The 19,793-nt window shown below is 44.6% G+C and overlaps 1 protein-coding gene across 1 annotated transcript in view; it reads left to right on the top strand.

The window, feature by feature from the left end:
* SNTG2 (syntrophin gamma 2) overlaps positions 1-19,793 on the top strand; it is a 1,181,343-nt gene that overhangs the window by 1,053,246 nt on the left and 108,304 nt on the right. Inside the window, exon 13 of the mRNA XM_085609593.1 lies at positions 5,247-5,339. Coding sequence (XP_085465719.1) covers positions 5,247-5,339 — 93 coding nt within the window. The remainder of the gene's footprint in view (positions 1-5,246; positions 5,340-19,793) is intronic.

Raw genomic sequence — 19,793 nt, 5'->3', positions numbered from 1 at the left:
AAGGTGACTATTTTATGCCGACTTCGCTAGCGCTAGCGGCGCTTTCTGCCTGCTGTAACAGCTTTTAACTACCCGTTTTGTATTTTCTTTAATTTGTGTTGGTTTGCCTTGCTTTTACCTGCAGCGACCCTCCTGGCCTCATCTGCACTCTAAAACCCCCTCTGGGGATTACCATCACTGCCTTTGGCGGGTCCGGGATCACGGGGTGCCGGGGACTAATTTGAGCGCCATTTTGGATAGGGCTCGCGCACTCGCGCATTCTCGCGAGACTTAGGCCGGCTGAGCCTACTTGAGCCTTCTATCGGTCGCGCAGCGGTGACGCGCAGCGGAGCGCCTTCATTGCGCCTGAGTCCAGCCATAGTCCTGCCCGTCTGCGCTCGTCAGCGTCTCGGAAGCGCTCGGGGCGACGGGACAGGCTCGGCCACTCAGCATGTGCCATACAGGTCCACGCGTGCTGCGTTATACTGCGGGGGAGCTTCGTGCTCTCCTCACTGCTTCCAGTGGCTGCTGCACTGTTTTTCCTGGACGTCATCGTGGTAAGTCCATCTGCCCCGGTTGCGGATGGCGTCCCTCCCGTGCTATGTCATGTCCCCCTGGCAAGAACAGCGCTAATGTGGAATTTCTCTGCATGCTACTAAACACCAGATCGGCATGCAGACATGCACAAGATATCTTCGAGCTTCTTGACACGGCTAAGCCACTGTGTCTTATGTTGACCGAGACATGGTGGGGAGAACTTTCGAACCCAGACGTCGCCATGGCTATTCCGCCTGACTATAACATCTTCAGGAAGGACAGAGAGAAGGGTAGGGGCGGTGGAGTGGCACTGGTGGTGAAGAAAGGCGTGGCTTGTACTATCTTGCCAGTGGAGGATATTCGTGGTTCGGAGTCCCTTGCCTTTTCCATCGCTCTGGCTCCGCATCAATCAGTTAAGGGATTATTGGTCTACAGACCACCTGGCCCTCCCGCGACATTCTTTGAAGATCTTGATTCCGTTCTGCTGGGACTGGCCTTGAAAGCAGAACATTGCATCGTGGCCGGAGACTTCAATTTCCGGATGGATGATCCATCCGATGCGGTCGCTATTAAACTCTCTGAGGCTATGGCACCGCTGGGTTTACTCCCTTATCTGCAGGGGCCGACGCACGCCAAGGGGCACACTCTGGACCAGGTTTTCTCGACTTCCTCTTTGGAGGTCTTAGAAATTATCCCGGTACTATGGTCAGACCATCTGCTGGCTAAATTTGTGATCAAAGGCACAGGTAAATTGGCTGTTGCCGCCCCGCAGCAGTATGGTCGTACCCATAGGGCGTACCATCGAGTGACCCCTGAGATGCTGGCTCAGGCGGCCCTGGACCACCCTTGCCCCCTTTCTGGCGACCTGTCGAAGGATCTGGAGTCCTTACAGGTATGGCTTTCTGACAGGCTCAACGATTTGGTCCCGGAACTGGCTCCTCGTCTTACTCCCAAACGAGTTTCCGCCCCTTGGTTTTCCGCAGCATTGTCGGCTAGGCGGCAGCAATGCAAGGTAGCCGAAAGAGCCTGGCGAGTAAAATATGACTCGGATGCTAAGTTGACCTATAAGAGCGTGGTTAAGGAGTATCACCGGGACATTCGCCTGAGTAAGAAAGCCTACCTGGCAGGGAGGATAGTGGCTGCCTCAAACTCCTATAAGGAGATCTTCTCTATAGTTAAAGAATTTATTTCCCCACGGACTAACATCTCTGAGGAGAGACCCTCTGATTCTTGGGCCTCTGATCTCGCTAGTTTCTTTACCAGCAAGATCCAACTCATACAGGATTCTTTTCCATCGACTGTATCCGTGGAGCGAATTAATTCTAAAGCCATTCGATCGTCCTCTTCTTTGCCAGATTTGATGCTGGCCATATTTCCACCTTTATCTGTGCCCGCCTCTTTAGCACTTCTGGGCAATTTGAAATCGGGTTCGCCCTTGGACCCATGCCCTGCTAAAATTCTGGCAAAACTGGCCGAGGTGGTCAACCCATTGGCTAATCCGTTACTGAATCTCTCGCTGAGTCAGGGAGTGGTTCCGCAGGCTTGGAAGCAAGCAATGGTCATCCCGCTGCTCAAAAAGCCTGGTCTGGATCCAAAGGCCCCAGTCAACTATCGGCCTATTTCTCTGCTGCCGGCTCTTACGAAAGTTGTTGAAAAGCACGTGCAGACGGTGCTGTCCAACTTTCTAGAGTCGAATGAGATTCTGCATGCCACTCAGTCGGGTTTTCGTCCAAATCTCAGTACGGAGACTGCGCTCCTCGAGGTCTCAGAAACCATTAAAGGGGTTCTGGACACTGGGGGCAAAGCCATGCTGGTGATGCTGGATTTGTCGGCGGCTTTTGACACCGTCCCCCATGATGGTCTTCTCTTAAGACTCTATGAGATTGGACTGCGGGGGACGGTGCTCAGTTGGTTTTCCTCCTTCCTAACGGGCCGCCGGCAAACGGTCTGGGCCTCGCCTGATTCCGCCGTGATGCCGCCTCTGGGAGTCGGGGTCCCTCAGGGCTCTATTTTGAGCCCGACCCTTTTTAATATCTTCATGACCCCTCTGGCGGCGTTGGCGGAGTCGTTTGGGGACCGGATCGTATCCTATGCAGACAACACCCAGCTCCTCTTCTCGTGCAAGAGAGGAGGAGACTTTGATGGGAAGAGTATCCGGGAGTGCCTTGGGGCTGTGTTTCAATGGTTCCAACTGAACAGCCTCAAGTGCAATTCCGATAAGTCCGAGGTACTTTTCTTTGGGTGCGACACGGAGCCAGACTGGCAGGCTTGGTGGCCTACCAACATGTTCCCCCCTACTTGCTCATCCCAATTGGCTAAGAACTTGGGGGTTAAGATGGACAATGGGTTGACTATGAAGTCTCAGATCTTGGGGGTGTCGGGCACTTGCTTCGGCCTCCTGAGGATGTTACGGAGGTTTCTTCCCCTCTTATCGGAGGAGCACAGGAGGCTGACTGTGCAGGCTCTGATAGGCTCCAGGCTAGATTATTCTAACGTTCTGTACCTGGGCCTGCCAGATTACCTGCTTCAGCGGCTACAAATTGTGCAGAATGCTGCGGCGAGAGCGATTTTTGGCCTGAACAGACGAGTCAGTGCTGCGGGTTTGCTACAGACCCTGCACTGGCTTCCAATCCGCAAGCGGATTGCCTTTAAGGCTTTGACCCTGACATTTAAGGCTCTCCATGCGACGGGAGCTAAGTACCTCCAAAAGAGAATTGCCTTATATCGACCGGCGCGTTCTCTGAGATCAGAACACCTGTTTTTGGCTTCCGTCCCGCGAGTAATGAGAGCGCGCTTGGGAGGTCGTTCTTTTGGACTACTGGCGCCACAGCTGTGGAACTCTCTGCCTCTTACATTGCGGGGAGCTACCAGCTTACTAGCTTTTAGAAAGGATCTCAAATCCTGGTTGTTTATTCAGTAGGTCCTGTTTTGTTTGTTGTTTTTCTTTTTGTCTGTGTCACTTTTTCTCTTTTAACATGCTATGTTATCATTTTGTAGTCTACCTTAAATAAAAGCGCCGGGACACTCTTTTTGAGTAGCTGCGCGCTCTATAAATACCATTTTAACATAACATAACATAACAGAGTTCCAGTAGTGGCTTGTGGAGGGAGTGCCATGGGGCAGTGGGGCAGGGTGGGGGAGGGGCAGGGTAGGGGGTAGTAAACTCCGGCTCACGGCCGATCGGAGTAATGTAACTAAATAAATAAATAAAATGAATTTCATTGCGCGTGCTGAAATGCATTTGGCGTTTCAGCGCGCGCAAGGAAATTTGTTTTATTTATTTATTTAGTTACATTACTCCGGTCAGCCGTGAGCCAGAGTTTACTACCCCCCACCCTGCCCCTCCCCTGCCCTGACCCACCCCCCCCCACGGCACTCCCTCCACGAGCCGCTACTGTAGAGTTCTAGGGCCAGCAAAAACGAGATCAGCAAAAAAATGGAGGAGCAAGGCAAAAGTCTTGGAAGAAGACCATCCTAAGACTTACAGGCCTAACAGTGTCTCTAAGTTAAGCTTCACTGCTTTTGTGCTAAGCACCCTTAGGGTTAAGCTCAGGTTAATTTTGTGACTTTTTGTGGTTCCACCTAAAAGGAATGTGGTTGTTGCTTGAGTAGGACTTTACACCTCTCAACCAATAACTCAATTTCTCACAGTCATACATTTTATCATGAGAAAATACATGCTGCAAACTTCTCTTTTCTTCATTCCCTCAGTGCATCGTCAGTTCCTGGTATCCTGTTGCATAAAACTAACCTCTTGAAAGTAAACTGCAAGATACTTCTTTGTGCTATTTCATTTCAAAGAACTGTTTGTAAACGTCTGCATGTAGGGTGGTGGCATAAGGTAGGAGTAGGAAGAAGTATAAAATTAGGTTGAGAGATAAAGAGTTTAATTTTCATAAAATAGAAGCCATGGCCACCATCTTAGAAATTTTGTTATGGAATATTAATATTTAGGTTGGCAAAACATTTTACATTCAGTAACCTTTCCTTGTATATTTGCTTAAATATATTGTTTCCTAAACCTTGACGGGAAGTATATTGATTATTAGTCATTGCTACTGTAGAATCTTTTGGCTACTTTACTCATGGCAGTGCAACCTCAGAAATACTATCTAGAGGTCAGCCTTTCGCTTCCTGTGGTGCTTGCTGTTGTATGCGACTGTGAATATGTAGTTGATAAAAAGCTATGCATTTTTTAAGCAAACAAGTTGCGTGACGCTTGCTCCTCAGCTGGCTTAGCAAATTAATTTTAGTATAATGAACCTTATAATTAAGAATTTTGCAATCGTGCTCCGTATTGTACAAATGTGAAGCCTCTGATGCCTGCATGCTTACTAATGCTCACGGATTCCGATAGTGGAATGCTGGTCATCAAGGAATCGCAAACGCTAATGAGGGAATGCGGCAAGTACTTAAATAAATGCTTGCATTGAAAATCTGTGTTTTGCCCTTAACCCTTCAACATGCTTTCCCACTAATTTGTAATTTGCATTACAAGTATCAGGTCTGCCATATGTCGCTCTGTTTAACAATTAATTTAGTGCTAAAGGTGTGTGAGATTGCAGTCCAATCTTAGGGTTATGGAATCAGCAAATTTACATCAGCAAATATGTTTTCATGTCTTCTCTATCTATCAGAAAACAGTGGCATGGGCTTTGATGTTATTCACAGCATAAAGATGATCATAATTGTTCAAATGACTTACAAACACTAATAATATTATTTTCCAGTCCAAGACATACATGTGCAGCTGTCAAGGAGAGGCATTGTGCTTTACTATAGACTTCGATATTGGATTCACCTGTTTTGACAGCAAAACAAAGGTAAGACTGAATCAGCAGAAAGTGTGAACTTTATTGCAATATCATAACATGTTTCAAAATATTGGGAATGCATTTTCCATAGTCTTGTCATGTTCAAATTGTTATCCTCTGAAGTGAAACACTGTGCTCTGCCGTTTGTACTAAAAGGTGAGAAAAATATATTATATAAGTACCTAGGCGTTCAGATTAATGGCATCTTGCATTGTTTTTTTTATGTTTGAAAAGCTTTATTCAAAAAGAATGAAATACATAGACATCAGCTGTAATATAAGGGACAAGTAAATGGAATGAAATGACATTAAACAAGCTAATATCATTAAAAAAAAAATAGACAAAAGCATTTTATACAGTTTTAAGGAAAAAAGGGAAGGGAGGAAGGGGAAAGGGGAACAAGAAAATAAAAGGGAGAAAGGGAAACGGCAATAACATATTATATAATAAAAGACCCTAAATCCTTGCTATGAGGAATGAGAGCTGTAGGCAAAACACCATCAAAATGTTACATAGCAAATCCAATAGAATCATAAACAAATCTGAGATTGTTAAAGTAGGAGAAGAAGGAGTAATTCCCTCAAGGTGGTTTGAAGTTTTCCGAAGTGATGGCAGAAAGTTTCTTCGGGACCATCCGATCTAGGTATGTGGTAAGAGGTAGCCAAAAAAGATCCCTATTATGTGTAGGATTGTAGGAGGACGCAAAAGCAATATCCAGCCTGTGAAAATGACACAAGGAGTTCCACCAGTGACGGATAGAAAGGTTTGCCAGGGTTTTCCAGTTAGAGGAAATGTGCTGAAAGGTGAGAGCAAGCATGAGGTCAAAAAGACCTCGAGAACATAGAGGAAGACTCAAAGACTCAGATAAGCTGCCTAAAAAAAGGGTAGAAATTGAGTATGGAGAAGGGAGAGTGAAAATACGAGAGATATAGAGCCAAACAGAGTTCCAGAATTGAGAGACAGAGGGACATAAGAATAAGAGATGAAAAAGATCAGCCTTAGGGGCAGAACAAGTCCAACAATTAGAATCAGAAGAGGAGGAAAAACGGGCTAGAGAAAGTGGAGAGAGATATAATCTATGGTATAAATAGAATAAAGATTGAGTAAGGGAGGCCGAACGAGAAATTTTCAAAGATCTAGACCAAAGCTTATCCCACAAGGCGACGGACCAAGCACAACCCAAGTCCTCCTCCCAAGCAAGTTCTAGTTTAGATTTAAGGCGCTCTGGATTAGGGGATGAAAAGAATTTATAAATGAGAGAGGCCTTTGGAAGGGTTAAAAGAATTTTAAGAAGAGGTGCTTGGGAGAGCGAAGAAGGGGAAGGGGGAAGAGAGTAAAAAATATCAAGGATAAGCGTCATCAAGATAACAAACTTCTGCAGAAAGGAACGGGGACAGTGAAAGGACATCTGAAACTGGGGAAAAGAACACGGGGATGTTCCATCAAAAAACTGGTTCACCCAGATGATGCCCAGTGATCTCCAAGATTTCCAGAAGATGGGTCTATTCTTTATAAGAATAAGGGAATTATGCCAAACAGTGGAATTCAAGAAAGACTCCCGAGTAATAGGCGTAGGATTGAAAAGTGGTTTTAGAAGAGAAGAAGTATGCTTAAATAAGGGAAGTGCCAAGTGCGGGACCCTGGCAGAGAAGCGTATAACCTCCCCGAAAGAAAAGGGTAACAATAATATATGTTCGATGCAAAGCCAAAGGGGAGTAAAAGCAGAAGGGACAGAAGCAAGCCATCTAGACGCCTGGTGAAGGGAAAAAGATTTATGATAAAGACGAAAGTCTGGGAAGTTGACCCCACCATTGCCTTCGATTTACGGAGCGATGCCAAAGAGATTCTAGATCTTTTCTTGTTCCAAAGGAAACCAGACAAACAAGAATCGATACGTTTAAAATAAATTGCGGGGATATGAACAGGTAGCATAGAAAGAATGTAGATTAAAATGGGGGCTATCATCATTTTGATGGAGTCTAATCTCCCCCACCAAGAAAGGAAGAGGGGATTCCAAGAAGAGAATAAACGTTCAATGCGGGACAAAACCGCTGACATATTAAGAGCAATTGAAGAAGAAATAGAGTTAGAAAACCATACTCCTAAATATTTAATTTTAGAGCCATTCCAAGCAAAGCCAGTAGGGGAAAAGGCGTGAGGAGTGCAAAATTTCGTAAGGGGAAGAATTTCAGTTTTATCCGAATTGATTTTATAACCAGAAACCTGTGAGAAAGACTCGAATTCGGACAGTAGTGGGGGAATGGATGTTTCTGGAGTGGAAACGAAAAGAAGAATATCATCTGCGTATGCAGAGAGTTTCAATTGATCGTCGCCATAGGGGAAACCAGTGATGGCATTATTGTTACGGATAGAAGACAGAAAGGGTTCAAGGGCAAGAACAAAAAGCAAGGGAGATAAAGGGCAGCCTTGACGAACCCCTCGCTGAAGAGGGAAATACGAAGAAACTTGACCATTAACTAGAACTGAAGCCTTAGGGGCAGAATATAACAAGGAAATAAGAGAGATGAAGCGAGGGCCGAAGCCATGCCAGCGCAGTGAAGCAAATAAGAAAGACCAGTCAACTCTATCAAAGGCTTTCTCTGCGTCAACAGAGATAGCCGCTAAGGGAATAGAAAGAGATGGAACTTTATTTAGTACATTAAGGAAAAGACGAGAATTATCAGAGGTCAACCGACCCTTCACAAAGCCACACTGCTCCTTACCGATGAGATGGGGCATTAAGGGATCTAGGCGTAGAGCCAATACTTTAGAAAACAGCTTATAGTCGACATTCACTAAAGAAATCGGGCGGTAGTTCTTACAGTATTTAGGGTCGCGACCGTCTTTAGGGATAAGGCAGATGGTGGCTTCTTGAAACGTACCTTCCGCTCTCCCCGATAAATAAAACGATTGAAAAAGAGAGAGGAGTTTAGGAAGTAACAGGTCAGAAAAATGTAGATAAAATTCAACTGAAAAGCCATCAGGACCTGGAGTTTTACCCTTGGTAAGAGTAGTCAACGCCGTAGAGAGCTCATGTAAAGAAAGGTCAACTTCCAGATCCGGGAAATTAAGATGAGACGTCAAGGGCTTAGGAAGTTTGTCTAGGTAAGCTTGTACAAGAGAGGGAGAGGGAGAAGACTCAGGTGTATAAAGGGTACGATAAAATAATTGAAATTGTTCAAGAATATCCTGAGCTTTATGCAATAAAGTATTATCAGAGGAGTAAATGGAGTCAATGGATGAACGTTCTTTGCGTGATTTGAGATAATTGGCTAAAAGCTTCCCTGCTCTGTTACGCCCACCATAAAACCGGGCAGTACTACGAAGAAGCATTGACGAGGCATTATCGGTAGTTGATTTGTTAAAATCTAGTTTGGCACGAATAAGTTCCGGAGGAACGGAATTATTAGAGGAAGAGTAGAACTGGTGCTCCAGAGACTTAATATGGGCTAATATATCCCTCTGTTTCTGAAGAAAACGTTTATTTTTCTTGGAAACAAAATCAATAACAAATCCGCGAGCGGTAGCTTTAAAGGAGTCCCAGAGAAGATGAGGGGAAATGTTAGAAACATCATTTAATAGAAAGAAATCAGTAGCAAAAGAGCGGAAGGAAGAGGAAAAAAAGGGATCAGTAAGGAGAGAGTTGTTAAAGCGCCAACGAGAGGATCTGGGAGAAGGGGAAAGAAGGTCAAGGTCCGTTACAAGAGGAGCATGGTCAGAGATAAGTATAGGTTCGATAGAAGACGACAGCACATTTTGCGACAAGGAAAGAGAAAGAAAAATATAATCAAGACGAGAGAAAGAGGAGTGAGGAGGAGAGAAAAAGGAATAATCAAGAGTGTCAGGGTGCGAAAGCCTCCAAGAGTCAGTGAGAGATGCTTGAGAAATGGTGTCGAGAAATTGTTTGTGGGATTTGTGAGATATGAAACGAACACTTGACTTACGATCAAGAAAGGGGTCCACAATCTGGTTACAATCGCCACCTAGGATGAAGAGGTCATCTTTATATTGAATACATTTGCTAGTAACTAAAGGCCAAAAAAGTAAATCAGGTTGTGTAGGGCCATAAACATTAAACACAGTTAAAGGGATAGAATTAATTGACAATTTAGCCAGAATCCATCTACCATCAGAATCCGACTCTTGTGTTAAAACTTTACATACTAACTTTTTATGACACAAAATAACCACACCATTCTTCTTGTTGGTAGAAGGAGAAAATAGAACCGTACCCACCCATCCCCGCTTTAATTTGAGAGACTCAGTCTCCTAAAGATGCGTTTCTTGTAAGAGAACTATGTCAGGATTATAAGTAGCAAGGTGGGAAAGGATTCTCTGGCGCTTGATAGGGTTAATAAAACCTTTCACATTCCAGGAAATTACTCTGAACTTAAACACTGAATAACATTATCAGGAGCAATATCTACAGCAATGGGTAAAAAACAAAACATTTGTAAAAGATAGAAACAGAAAAGAATAGGTACAAAAAGAGAAAACTCAAGCAAGGTAAGGGAAACGAAGAATGAAGAGGGTAAGAATAAAGAAGGGAAGAGAGGGGAAAGGTAAAGAGAGAAAGATACAAGAAGAGACAGTACAAATCCATAAAGGACGACTGAAATTAACATACCTGAAGGGAACATGGAGAGGATACCGGGGCAGTGGAGGACGCAACAAGACAAGAATGACCTCCCGAAACCAGGAGGACAGTCCGACCGCACCAGGATGGAATGAGAAACACGACTCACATGAGGGAAGAGGGGGATACTTTAGACGATCTGGGTAAGAGAAACAAACACGAGAATAAAAAACGCTGATAAGAAAAAGGGACACATAAATAAATGCATTAACAATGGAACGCAAACTGCCAAGAATTGTGGGCAATAATAAAAATGGGAGTAACCAGCAGGGTTAATAAGAGACATTGAGAAATAACATATCAAAACTCTTAAGAGTAAAACAGAATGAGAAAAACCAACAGCATAACAGACCATGGCAATACAGAAACATTATCAGGAACAACCTGGAAGAAAAAAGGAGAGGGAACATTCAACCACTGGTAGAAGTGGAAGTATCCATGCCAACGTTGGACTGTATGTGAATAAAGTTTTTAAGCTCCGCAGGATCTTGAAAAGTCCAAGTCTTATTCTGATGAGTAACTTTGAAGGTACAAGGATGGAAAAGACCAAATCTGGCACCAAGAGAGCGCAAAGGTGCACGAAGGCTCAGAAACTCTTTTCTTCTTGCTGCAGTAGCATTGGAAACATCCTGAGCAAAGAAAACCCTCTGGCCCAACCAGGAAACTTGGCGTTTGGCTCTAGCCGCGGAGAGGACAAGGAGTAGGTCCGTGAACTTCAGAAAGAGTATGATAACTCCTCGAGGCTTAGTTGCAGTTGACAGACGAGGACCAAGCCTGTGGGCCCTTTGGATGGTAAGAGAGGTGGTAGGAGGCATATCCAAAAGCTTCGGGAGGAAAGAGGAGAAGAACGAGACGGGGTCATCACTCTCCAAAGACTCCGGCAGACCATAAATGCGGAGGTTGTTCCTCCTATTCCGGTTTTCTAAGTCCTCGGTATGTTGCTGAAGAGCAAGAACAGATTTCTCCAGCGAGGTGATACGCTGAGAGTGAGATTGAATCTCCGAAGTCTGAAGCTCCACCACCGACACTCTGCTCTCAATAGTTGACCATCTCTCTTCAAAAAGTTGCATCTTGTTATTGGTTTCCTCAACAAACGGACGTAAAGCCCGTATTTCCTCAAGTATTAACTCCATGGAGATAGGGGGTGATGGTTGATCCGGAGGAGGAGAGTCCTGTTTTAACCGTTTGGTTGACGTAGTGTCAAGACTTTGGCCACGACTACAACCAAAGCGAGAGGCAACTCATGGACAAAACAAATTAAGTATCCATGTAGGAAACGAAAGTGTGTGACACCCAAAATTTTGTTGAGACAATGCTTAACAATGATAAGAAAGAAAATGGCTGCGCAGATGGGCACAGATCCAAAGCGGGTCAGCGGTCTAGTGTTTCCCCTCACGCGACAATTAGGGAGCTCAAGGTGCGCGTTCCACAGGGGAACTGCGCACTTCAACTGTAGTTTTCTGGAAGAGTGTAGCGTCTCAGCGAGGCGCAGAACTTGTTTTGTATTTACCTCAGGGAATAACGTAATCACAATTCTTTGGTTCTTTAACGCATGCGCAACGTGGGATTCAACTTTCCTGACAAGAATTTATCGAAGGAAGAGAATTTCAAGCAACGCTTCAGTCTTCATGTTCCAGTTGCGGTATTTGTTCCAACCTTCCTAGCATTCCTAAGGTAACATCTATGTAACGCTTCGTGTTCCCGATGACAGTGTGGTGAAATTTCAACCTAAAAGAACAACAGTGCTTATGTGATTTTATAAAAGCTTTCCTGCCTGAAGCACATGAAACCGAGACTTAAAATAGACTTGGGGTTCCAGTTATTGGTGCATCTGGGGGAACCTCAGGGAGTTATAACTCCTTCCAGAATAAAATACTGACAGTTGGATTAATAAGCTACCACACGTAGCTAAGGTGATTAGGAGAGCGCTAACTAAGAGTACATATTCTGGGTGACTAGTTCTTAGGAAACGAATTTACAAGTGCTGTCTTCTTTCTTTTACATTCAGATGCAGAATTAACCCAAATTATAAAACATCACAGAGAGAAGCAATAGCCTGGGGTCGACAGGGTAAATTTAGTGTTGTGGTGTTACATCTAGCATTAAACATGTTTTAGGCAGTTTTTACATGTATGTCTTTAAAATCCAGGTGCAGTAAGAAGATCCACCCAGACGACCGTGTGAAGTACCATCAACTTACCAGGCAGTCTCTCTTGTTTCTCATCCACTTCCCCTTTCCCCCCTGCTTTAGTCGCTACCTCGAGTTGATCTTAGGTGGCGCCTGAGGTGGCGGGGCGTTGGGACCATCATCGGCTCCTGTGGAGATTTGGTACTTTGACAGATTGAAGTGCCCGCTAATCCACCTGAGTCGATATGGCTGAGGGTTTCGATTTAAAGGCTTTAGCTGGAGTGCTTGAAGGTTTACAAAACCAATTGACTCAATCAGCTGATGAAAATCAAAATCTTAGGGATGAGATTAGAAGGTCTCAACAGGAGACTCACCAAATTAAATTGAAAATGGAAGAGTTCCTTGCTGGAACCACTCCATTAGAGGCAACCCGTGGGTCAGCGGCAGAGGTAGCTACACAAGTTATTCATTCAGTTGCCCCAATAGTACCTTTAGCTAATCCTGAAAGATTCAATGGGGATCCTCACAAGGCACAGATATTTTTGACTCAGTGTTCCTTACACTTTTTGTGTAGATCGGTAGTGTTTAAGGAAGAGCAGGTTAAGGTTGCATTCGTGCTGTCCTACTTGAGTGGTGATGCTGCCGCCTGGTCTATGCCTTTGATCTCTCGAAATGACCCAGCCCTGTACGACTATGAGCTTTTTAAGAAGGAATTTCTGAGAATTTTTGATCGGAGAACCGCCAACCAAGCCACAGACAACGAACTGCTGGATCTGAAGCAAGGGAGTCGTGATTTGGTAGCGTATATCGCACAGTTTAACAAACTGATTGTGGAGACCAACTGGCCAGAGGATAAACGTTCAGCCTTATTCTATCGAGGTCTAAAGGATGACTTAAAAGACGCCCTAGCCCAAATCCCCAGGAGACCTCAAGAAATTTCGGAGTTGATTGACCTAGTCCTTCAAATCGATCATCGATTATATGAAAGACGTTCGGAGAAGAAGAAAGAGTTTCGGTCTTTTGTTCCCCGTTGGGACCGCGTCAAGACAGACAGTAGCAAAACAGATACAGTTAGCGGAGAAGAACCTATGCAGATAGGATCCATTAGAGGGCCTCTTACCAAGGAAGAACGAGAGAAAACACGAACAAAAAATCTATGCATGTATTGTGGAGATTCTGGACATTTTGTCAAAGACTGTCTCAAAAAACCCAAGACCAACTTGGGGTTAAAAGACAGATCCCATCAGTAGAGGGAGTTGCCCTGGTGGGAAACAAGGATCAGTCGACTCCAGAACACCAACAATTGGTTAATACACTACAATTGTCAGCTCCGCATTTGATTGTGTCATTTACAATTAAGTTTGGGCGCAAAGAGGTTCCTGGGGTGTCAGTCATGATCGATTCTGGAGCCACGGGGAATTTTTGTGACCTGAGCTACGCAAAAGGAATAGGAGTAAGAGCAATCAGAAAGAAGAATCTTGAAGTGGTCAAGTCAGTAGATGGCTCAAACCTCACGTCAGGGCCCATTACAGATGAAACTGAGACTTTAGAGTTAGTTGGATTACAGAGTCACCGAGAATACATTAGATTCAATCTCATTGATGCTCCACAGTTCCAACTGATTCTTGGTTTACCCTGGTTGACTGAGCACAACCCCACAATTGACTGGGAAAGAAGAACAGTCAAAATGAACTCTGAGCATTGTATCCAGAATTGTTTCGCAGGAACAAAAACCAAGTCAGAAGGAACTCCAGCTACAGAATTGGCTCAACTCATCAATTGCATATGTACTTTGAAAACACAAGAAATCCCAGTGGAATATCAAGATTTGGCAAGTGTATTCGACAAAAGAAATGCGGAGAGGCTTCCGCCACATCGAGAATACGACTGCAAGATCGAGTTAGAACCCGGAGCCACATTGCCGTGTAGTCGTATCTACGCCTTGACTGAAGCAGAAAATGTCTATCTCAAGGAATACATAGACGAATACTTGAAGATTGGCTTCATTCGACCTTCCCAATCGCCAGTGTCATCGCCGCTATTTTTTCGACCCAAAAAGGACGGAACTCTTTGCACCTGTATAGATTACAGAGCCTTGAATCAGGTAACAGTGAAGAACCGATACCCGTTACCTCTTATTTCACCTCTACTGGATCAGGTTAAAAGAGCGAAAGTTTTTACTAAACTTGATTTACGTGGCGCTTATCATTTGGTGAGAGTGGCTGAAGGTGATGAGTGGAAAACAGCCTTCAGGACAAAATATGGCCTTTTCGAGTATCAGGTGATGCCATATGGATTAAGCAACGCTCCTGCGGCATTCCAGCATCTTGTAAATGATGTTCTTCGGGAATATCTGGATCGAGTAGCCGTGGTTTATATCGATGACATTCTAATTTTTTCAAACAGCCTGGAAGACCATGTGAAACATGTGAGAGCAATCTTACAAACATTATTAGAAAATCATCTATTCGTCAAGCTGGAAAAGTGCTCTTTTCATGTTGAGCGTGTGGAGTTCCTCGGTTTTATAATATCCGCTGAAGGAGTTGCTATGGATCCCGCAAAGGTGCAAGTCATTCAAGACTGGTCTTCACCAAAAAATGTGAAGGAAAAACAAAGTTTCCTCGGCTTTGCCAATTTTTATCGAAGATTTATTCCAGATTTTTCGGCCAAGGTGTCCCCTATTACTCAACTCCTGAAGAAAGGGAAGAAATTTGAGTGGTCCAACGAGGCTGAAGAAGCATTTCAATTCCTTAAAAAAACCTTCATTACAGCCCCAATTTTGATGCACCCAGACCCGGAGCAGGCCTTCTTTGTGGAAACCGATGCGTCAGACTTCGCTACAGGAGGGATTCTGTCACAAAGGGACAAACTGACAGGGCAGCTTCATCCAGTGGCATTTAGATCAAGAAAGTTGTCTGAATCGGAAATTAACTATTCTATTGCAGACAAAGAACTGTTGGCTGTAAAAGAAGCCTTCCAGGATTGGCGACACTATTTATTGGGAGCCAAGCATTGCGTGACAGTATTCACAGATCATCGTAACTTGCAGTTTCTGAAATCAGCCAAAACACTCACTCCACGGCAATTAAGATGGTCTTTGTACTTTTCAGACTTTAACTTCGTGATCACCTATAAACCTGGAAATAAAAACGGAAAAGCGGATGAATGCACCAGAAGAATTGAGAGTCCCTAAGATGGAACCAATCATTCCTTTGGATAAAATTGTAGGAGCGGTCCTTCTGGAAGAACTTACTCAGGAAATCCGAGAAAACTGCTCAGACCAAGTTTGGGAAGAATGGGTCGGCGAGGACAACAAGAAAACAATATCGGAAGGTCTTCCGTACTATAATGGAAAATTGTATCTACCTACTGAAGACTTGCAGATCAAGGCTCTGAAGGGATGTCATGATGATCGTTTGGCGGGCCACAAGGGCGTAAAGAAAACTCTGGAGTTGATTGAAAGGAATTTTTGGTGGCCTGGCATGGCAGCTCAAGTGGGACAGTACGTTTCAACGTGTGAGACTTGCATAAAAGGGAAGCCCAGTAGACAGGCTCCAGAAGGGGCTATTGCAGCCCCTGCCTAATGCACCATACCCATGGCACACTGTGTCTTTAGACTTGATAGTAGATCTACCAGATAGTCAGGGTTATACAGTCATAGTGGTGTTAGTGGATTCATTTTCCAAAATGAGCCATTTCATCCCGTTAAAGAGATTACCTACAGCCCCCCAACTAGTTCAGATATTTAATCAACACATAGTTCGGGCACATGGGATTCCACAAATAATCATTTCTGACAGAGGAACTCAATTCATTTCAAAATTTTGGAAAACCTTCATGCACAGTTTAGGAATTGACACACGGTATTCTACCAGTTATCATCCTGAAACCGATGGTCAGACTGAGAGAGTCAATCAGGAGCTGGAACAATATCTGAGACTCTATTTGTTGGAGCAGGATGGAAACTGGTCGGATCTCTTGTGGACTGCGGAGTTTGCTTACAACAATGCAGTGCATAGTTCAACTGGGTATTCCCCGTTCTATCTGAACTCTGGAAGACACCCAGATTTAATGGTGGGAAAAATTAATGAGACAGTGCCAGCAGTCACAGTAATGGTGAGGGAGATGAAGAACTCATAAAAAAGGGCACAAGCAAACTTACTCAGGGCAAAAGAGTCCTACAAAAGACAGGCTGATAAGAAGAGACGGGAGGGCACCCAGTTCGTGGTGGGAGATCAAGTCTGGTTGTCCACCAAACATCTGCGACTAAAAGGGAATAGAAAGTTTCAGCCGAGATTCCTCGGTCCTTTCAAGGTCCTTAAGATTATTAATCCAGTAGTGGTGAGGTTACAACTGCCTAAACAGTTAAAGATCCATCCAGCTTTTCACATATCATTGCTAAAAAAGAGTCCTCCTAATGCAAGACTGAAACCAGACCCCCCCGCTGTTAGAGTGGAGTCCGGAGATGAATTCGAAGTGAGCAGAATTTTAGACTCAAAAATCTCCAGAAATACATTGCATTACTTGGTTGATTGGAAAGGGTTTGGGCCTGAGGAAAGATCGTGGGAGCCTCATTCTAATGTGCATGCACCCAAGTTAATTAGAGAATTCCATAAGATCAATCCCATGAAACCAAAATTGGGGGAGCCCCTTTTGGAGGGAGGTACTGTCAAGACTTTGGCCACGAATACAACCAAAGCGAGAGGCAACTCATGGACAAAACAAATTAAGTATCCATGTAGGAAACGAAAGTGTGTGACACCCAAAATTTTGTTGAGACAATGCTTAACAATGATAAGAAACTCAGGTGAGGAAAATGGCTGCGCAGATGGGCACAGATCCAAAGCGGGTCAGCGGTCTAGTGTTTCCCCTCACGCGACAATTAGGGAGCTCAAGGTGCGCGTTCCACAGGGGAACTGCGCACTTCAACTGTAGTTTTCTGGAAGAGTGTAGCGTCTCAGCGAGGTGCAGAACTTGTTTTGTATTTACCTCAGGGAATAACGTAATCACAATTCTTTGGTTCTTTAACGCATGCGCAACGTGGGATTCAACTTTCCTGACAAGAATTTATCGAAGGAAGAGAATTTCAAGCAACGCTTCAGTCTTCATGTTCCAGTTGCGGTATTTGTTCCAACCTTCCTAGCATTCCTAAGGTAACATCTATGTAACGCTTCGTGTTCCCGATGACAGTGTGGTGAAATTTCAACCTAAAAGAACAACAGTGCTTATGTGATTTTATAAAAGCTTTCCTGCCTGAAGCACATGAAACCGAGACTTAAAATAGACTTGGGGTTCCAGTTATTGGTGCATCTGGGGGAACCTCAGGGAGTTATAACTCCTTCCAGAATAAAATACTGACAGTTGGATTAATAAGCTACCACACGTAGCTAAGGTGATTAGGAGAGCGCTAACTAAGAGTACATATTCTGGGTGACTAGTTCTTAGGAAACGAATTTACAAGTGCTGTCTTCTTTCTTTTACATTCAGATACAGAATTAACCCAAATTATAAAACATCACAGAGAGAAGCAATAGCCTGGGGTCGACAGGGTAAATTTAGTGTTGTGGTGTTACATCTAGCATTAAACATGTTTTAGGCAGTTTTTACATGTATGTCTTTAAAATCCAGGTGCAGTAAGAAGATCCACCCAGACGACCGTGTGAAGTACCATCAACTTACCAGGCAGTCTCTCTTGTTTCTCATCCACTTCCCCTTTCCCCCCTGCTTTAGTCGCTACCTCGAGTTGATCTTAGGTGGCGCCTGAGGTGGCGGGGCGTTGGGACCATCATCGGCTCCTGTGGAGATTTGGTACTTTGACACGTAGCAGAAGAGGACTTACTGGAGGTTGACTGTGACAAGGGAGGACGACTGGACGACGCTGTCGCCATTGGATCCGCAGGACTGGAGGAAGGATCAACTGATGAGGAGGAGGAAGGAGGAGCCGTGGAAGATCCCTTTGAAGGTACAAAAACAAACTTCGGGTTGCGAAGCTTGCCCATAGGTGCCCTCCAAACAAGTCCACACAAATATCGCACTTCAGGGGAGCGCGCAGCGTCGTCACAAGAGTTTTAATAGGCACTTAACGGGATCACAGCGATCCACCCAAAGACCCCACAGCCACCTCCACCTGCCACGAAGAAGAACCAAAGCCTCCGAAGGAGTTGAAGCAGGAAAATAAAGTGGCACCAGACAGCATCTGACAGGAACCTCAAACCACAAGCAGACCGAGGAAAGCATAAAAACTGTGCATCCTTGTCAATAAATACCTTTGAAAGTTGGCCATGAAGGGTAAATAAATAAAAAGAAGAAAAAAGTGAGGGATTATGCAATGACTATCGTGGTCACATTCCAAGGTTCCATGTTCATGAGGAGAAGTACAGCTGCGTAGAAATCATCGCGCCGAAAAAACAAAATGGCGGCCGCTATGAGGCGCATACAAAACGGGAGAAAAGCGAAGCTTGTAGGAGTCACTGCGCGCTCATTTTAGGCTCACCATGCAGTCCCCATGTTCCGACTTCAGGAACCGGCGGAGAACGTGAGGAAACATCGCGTAAATCAACGCGAGGCAGGAGAGATCATCCCGATGCGGCGGAGCCCCGGACTCAGGCGGCCATCTTGAACGGCGTCCAAGCCACGCCCCGGCATCTTGCATTGTTAATAAACACTTTTCGCCTGCAGTAGGGAGAGGTTATTGCAGTAGCTGTCTGCAATTTGCAGCTATGCAACACTACGAGTTCTAGAGTCCTATTCTAGAGCTAACTCATTCTTAAACCCTGAGGAAATGTAAAAATAAGTCGCCGCTTTTGCGGCCGTTTTCGGCCGAAAAGCGGCGATAATTTTATCGCCTAATTAGCAAGGTCACGCTAACGTGTGAAACCTTGCATTAGCGCACAAATTCTTAGCGCCCAGCTTTGCTTCTCTAATGAGATGCAAAGTGGGCGTTCCTGACCTGACATGACAGGAGAAATGTCGCTAAGCGACATTTCTCCTGTCATCAAGCCCCACGCTATGAAGCATAGCGGCAAGAAAAGTAGCGATAACCCCTGTTATCGCTACTTTCCTGACGCCTGCTTCAGGACTGACTTAGCCATGATGTCCTATGGAAGTTGGATATCATGGCTAAGTTTGTGAGGCCCTATCAACGAGCTAACGCCACATTTCGTGAGATTATCGCTGGGTTTCCAGCGATAATCTCACGTTTGGCAGTTAGCGTTAGGATTTTTATCGCTTATGAGAGAAGCGTTGCTAATAGCACGCTATCTCAGTGATAAAAATCCACGTTAGCCGGCGATAATTATCCTAGCGCTAAGTGCGCTTAGCGATAATTATCGCCGGTTGTTGCTGATATGCCCCAAGGTGCTCACCACAGACTCTGGAAAGGTCAGCTCACCCACAGGTTATCGTGCCGTGCTTCATCACTGGTTACGTGATCCCACCATAGTGAGTAGATACCACCTTGGTGGACTCCAGCAAGGTAGCATCCAACATATGTGGTGAACATCTGCTTTTTCATTTCCCTAAGGGCTTAAAACTTAGTTTGCCCCAGAATTGGATCTTTGCACTGTTTAAGGGGGGTTGTGCATGGGTCCTAATTGTGCATGTATGCAATGTGCAGCTAACAATGATGACTGATTAGAACTAGAAAGTTCAGGTTTTGTTTACATTTCATGAAAGGTAGATGATTAAACATTGGATATGC

Source organism: Triturus cristatus, chromosome 6 (assembly GCF_964204655.1).
Source record: "Triturus cristatus chromosome 6, aTriCri1.1, whole genome shotgun sequence".
Classification (NCBI taxonomy): domain Eukaryota; kingdom Metazoa; phylum Chordata; class Amphibia; order Caudata; family Salamandridae; genus Triturus; species Triturus cristatus.
The sequence above is the reverse complement of the archived record's forward strand: the minus strand, read 5'-3'. Positions and strand labels throughout refer to the sequence as shown.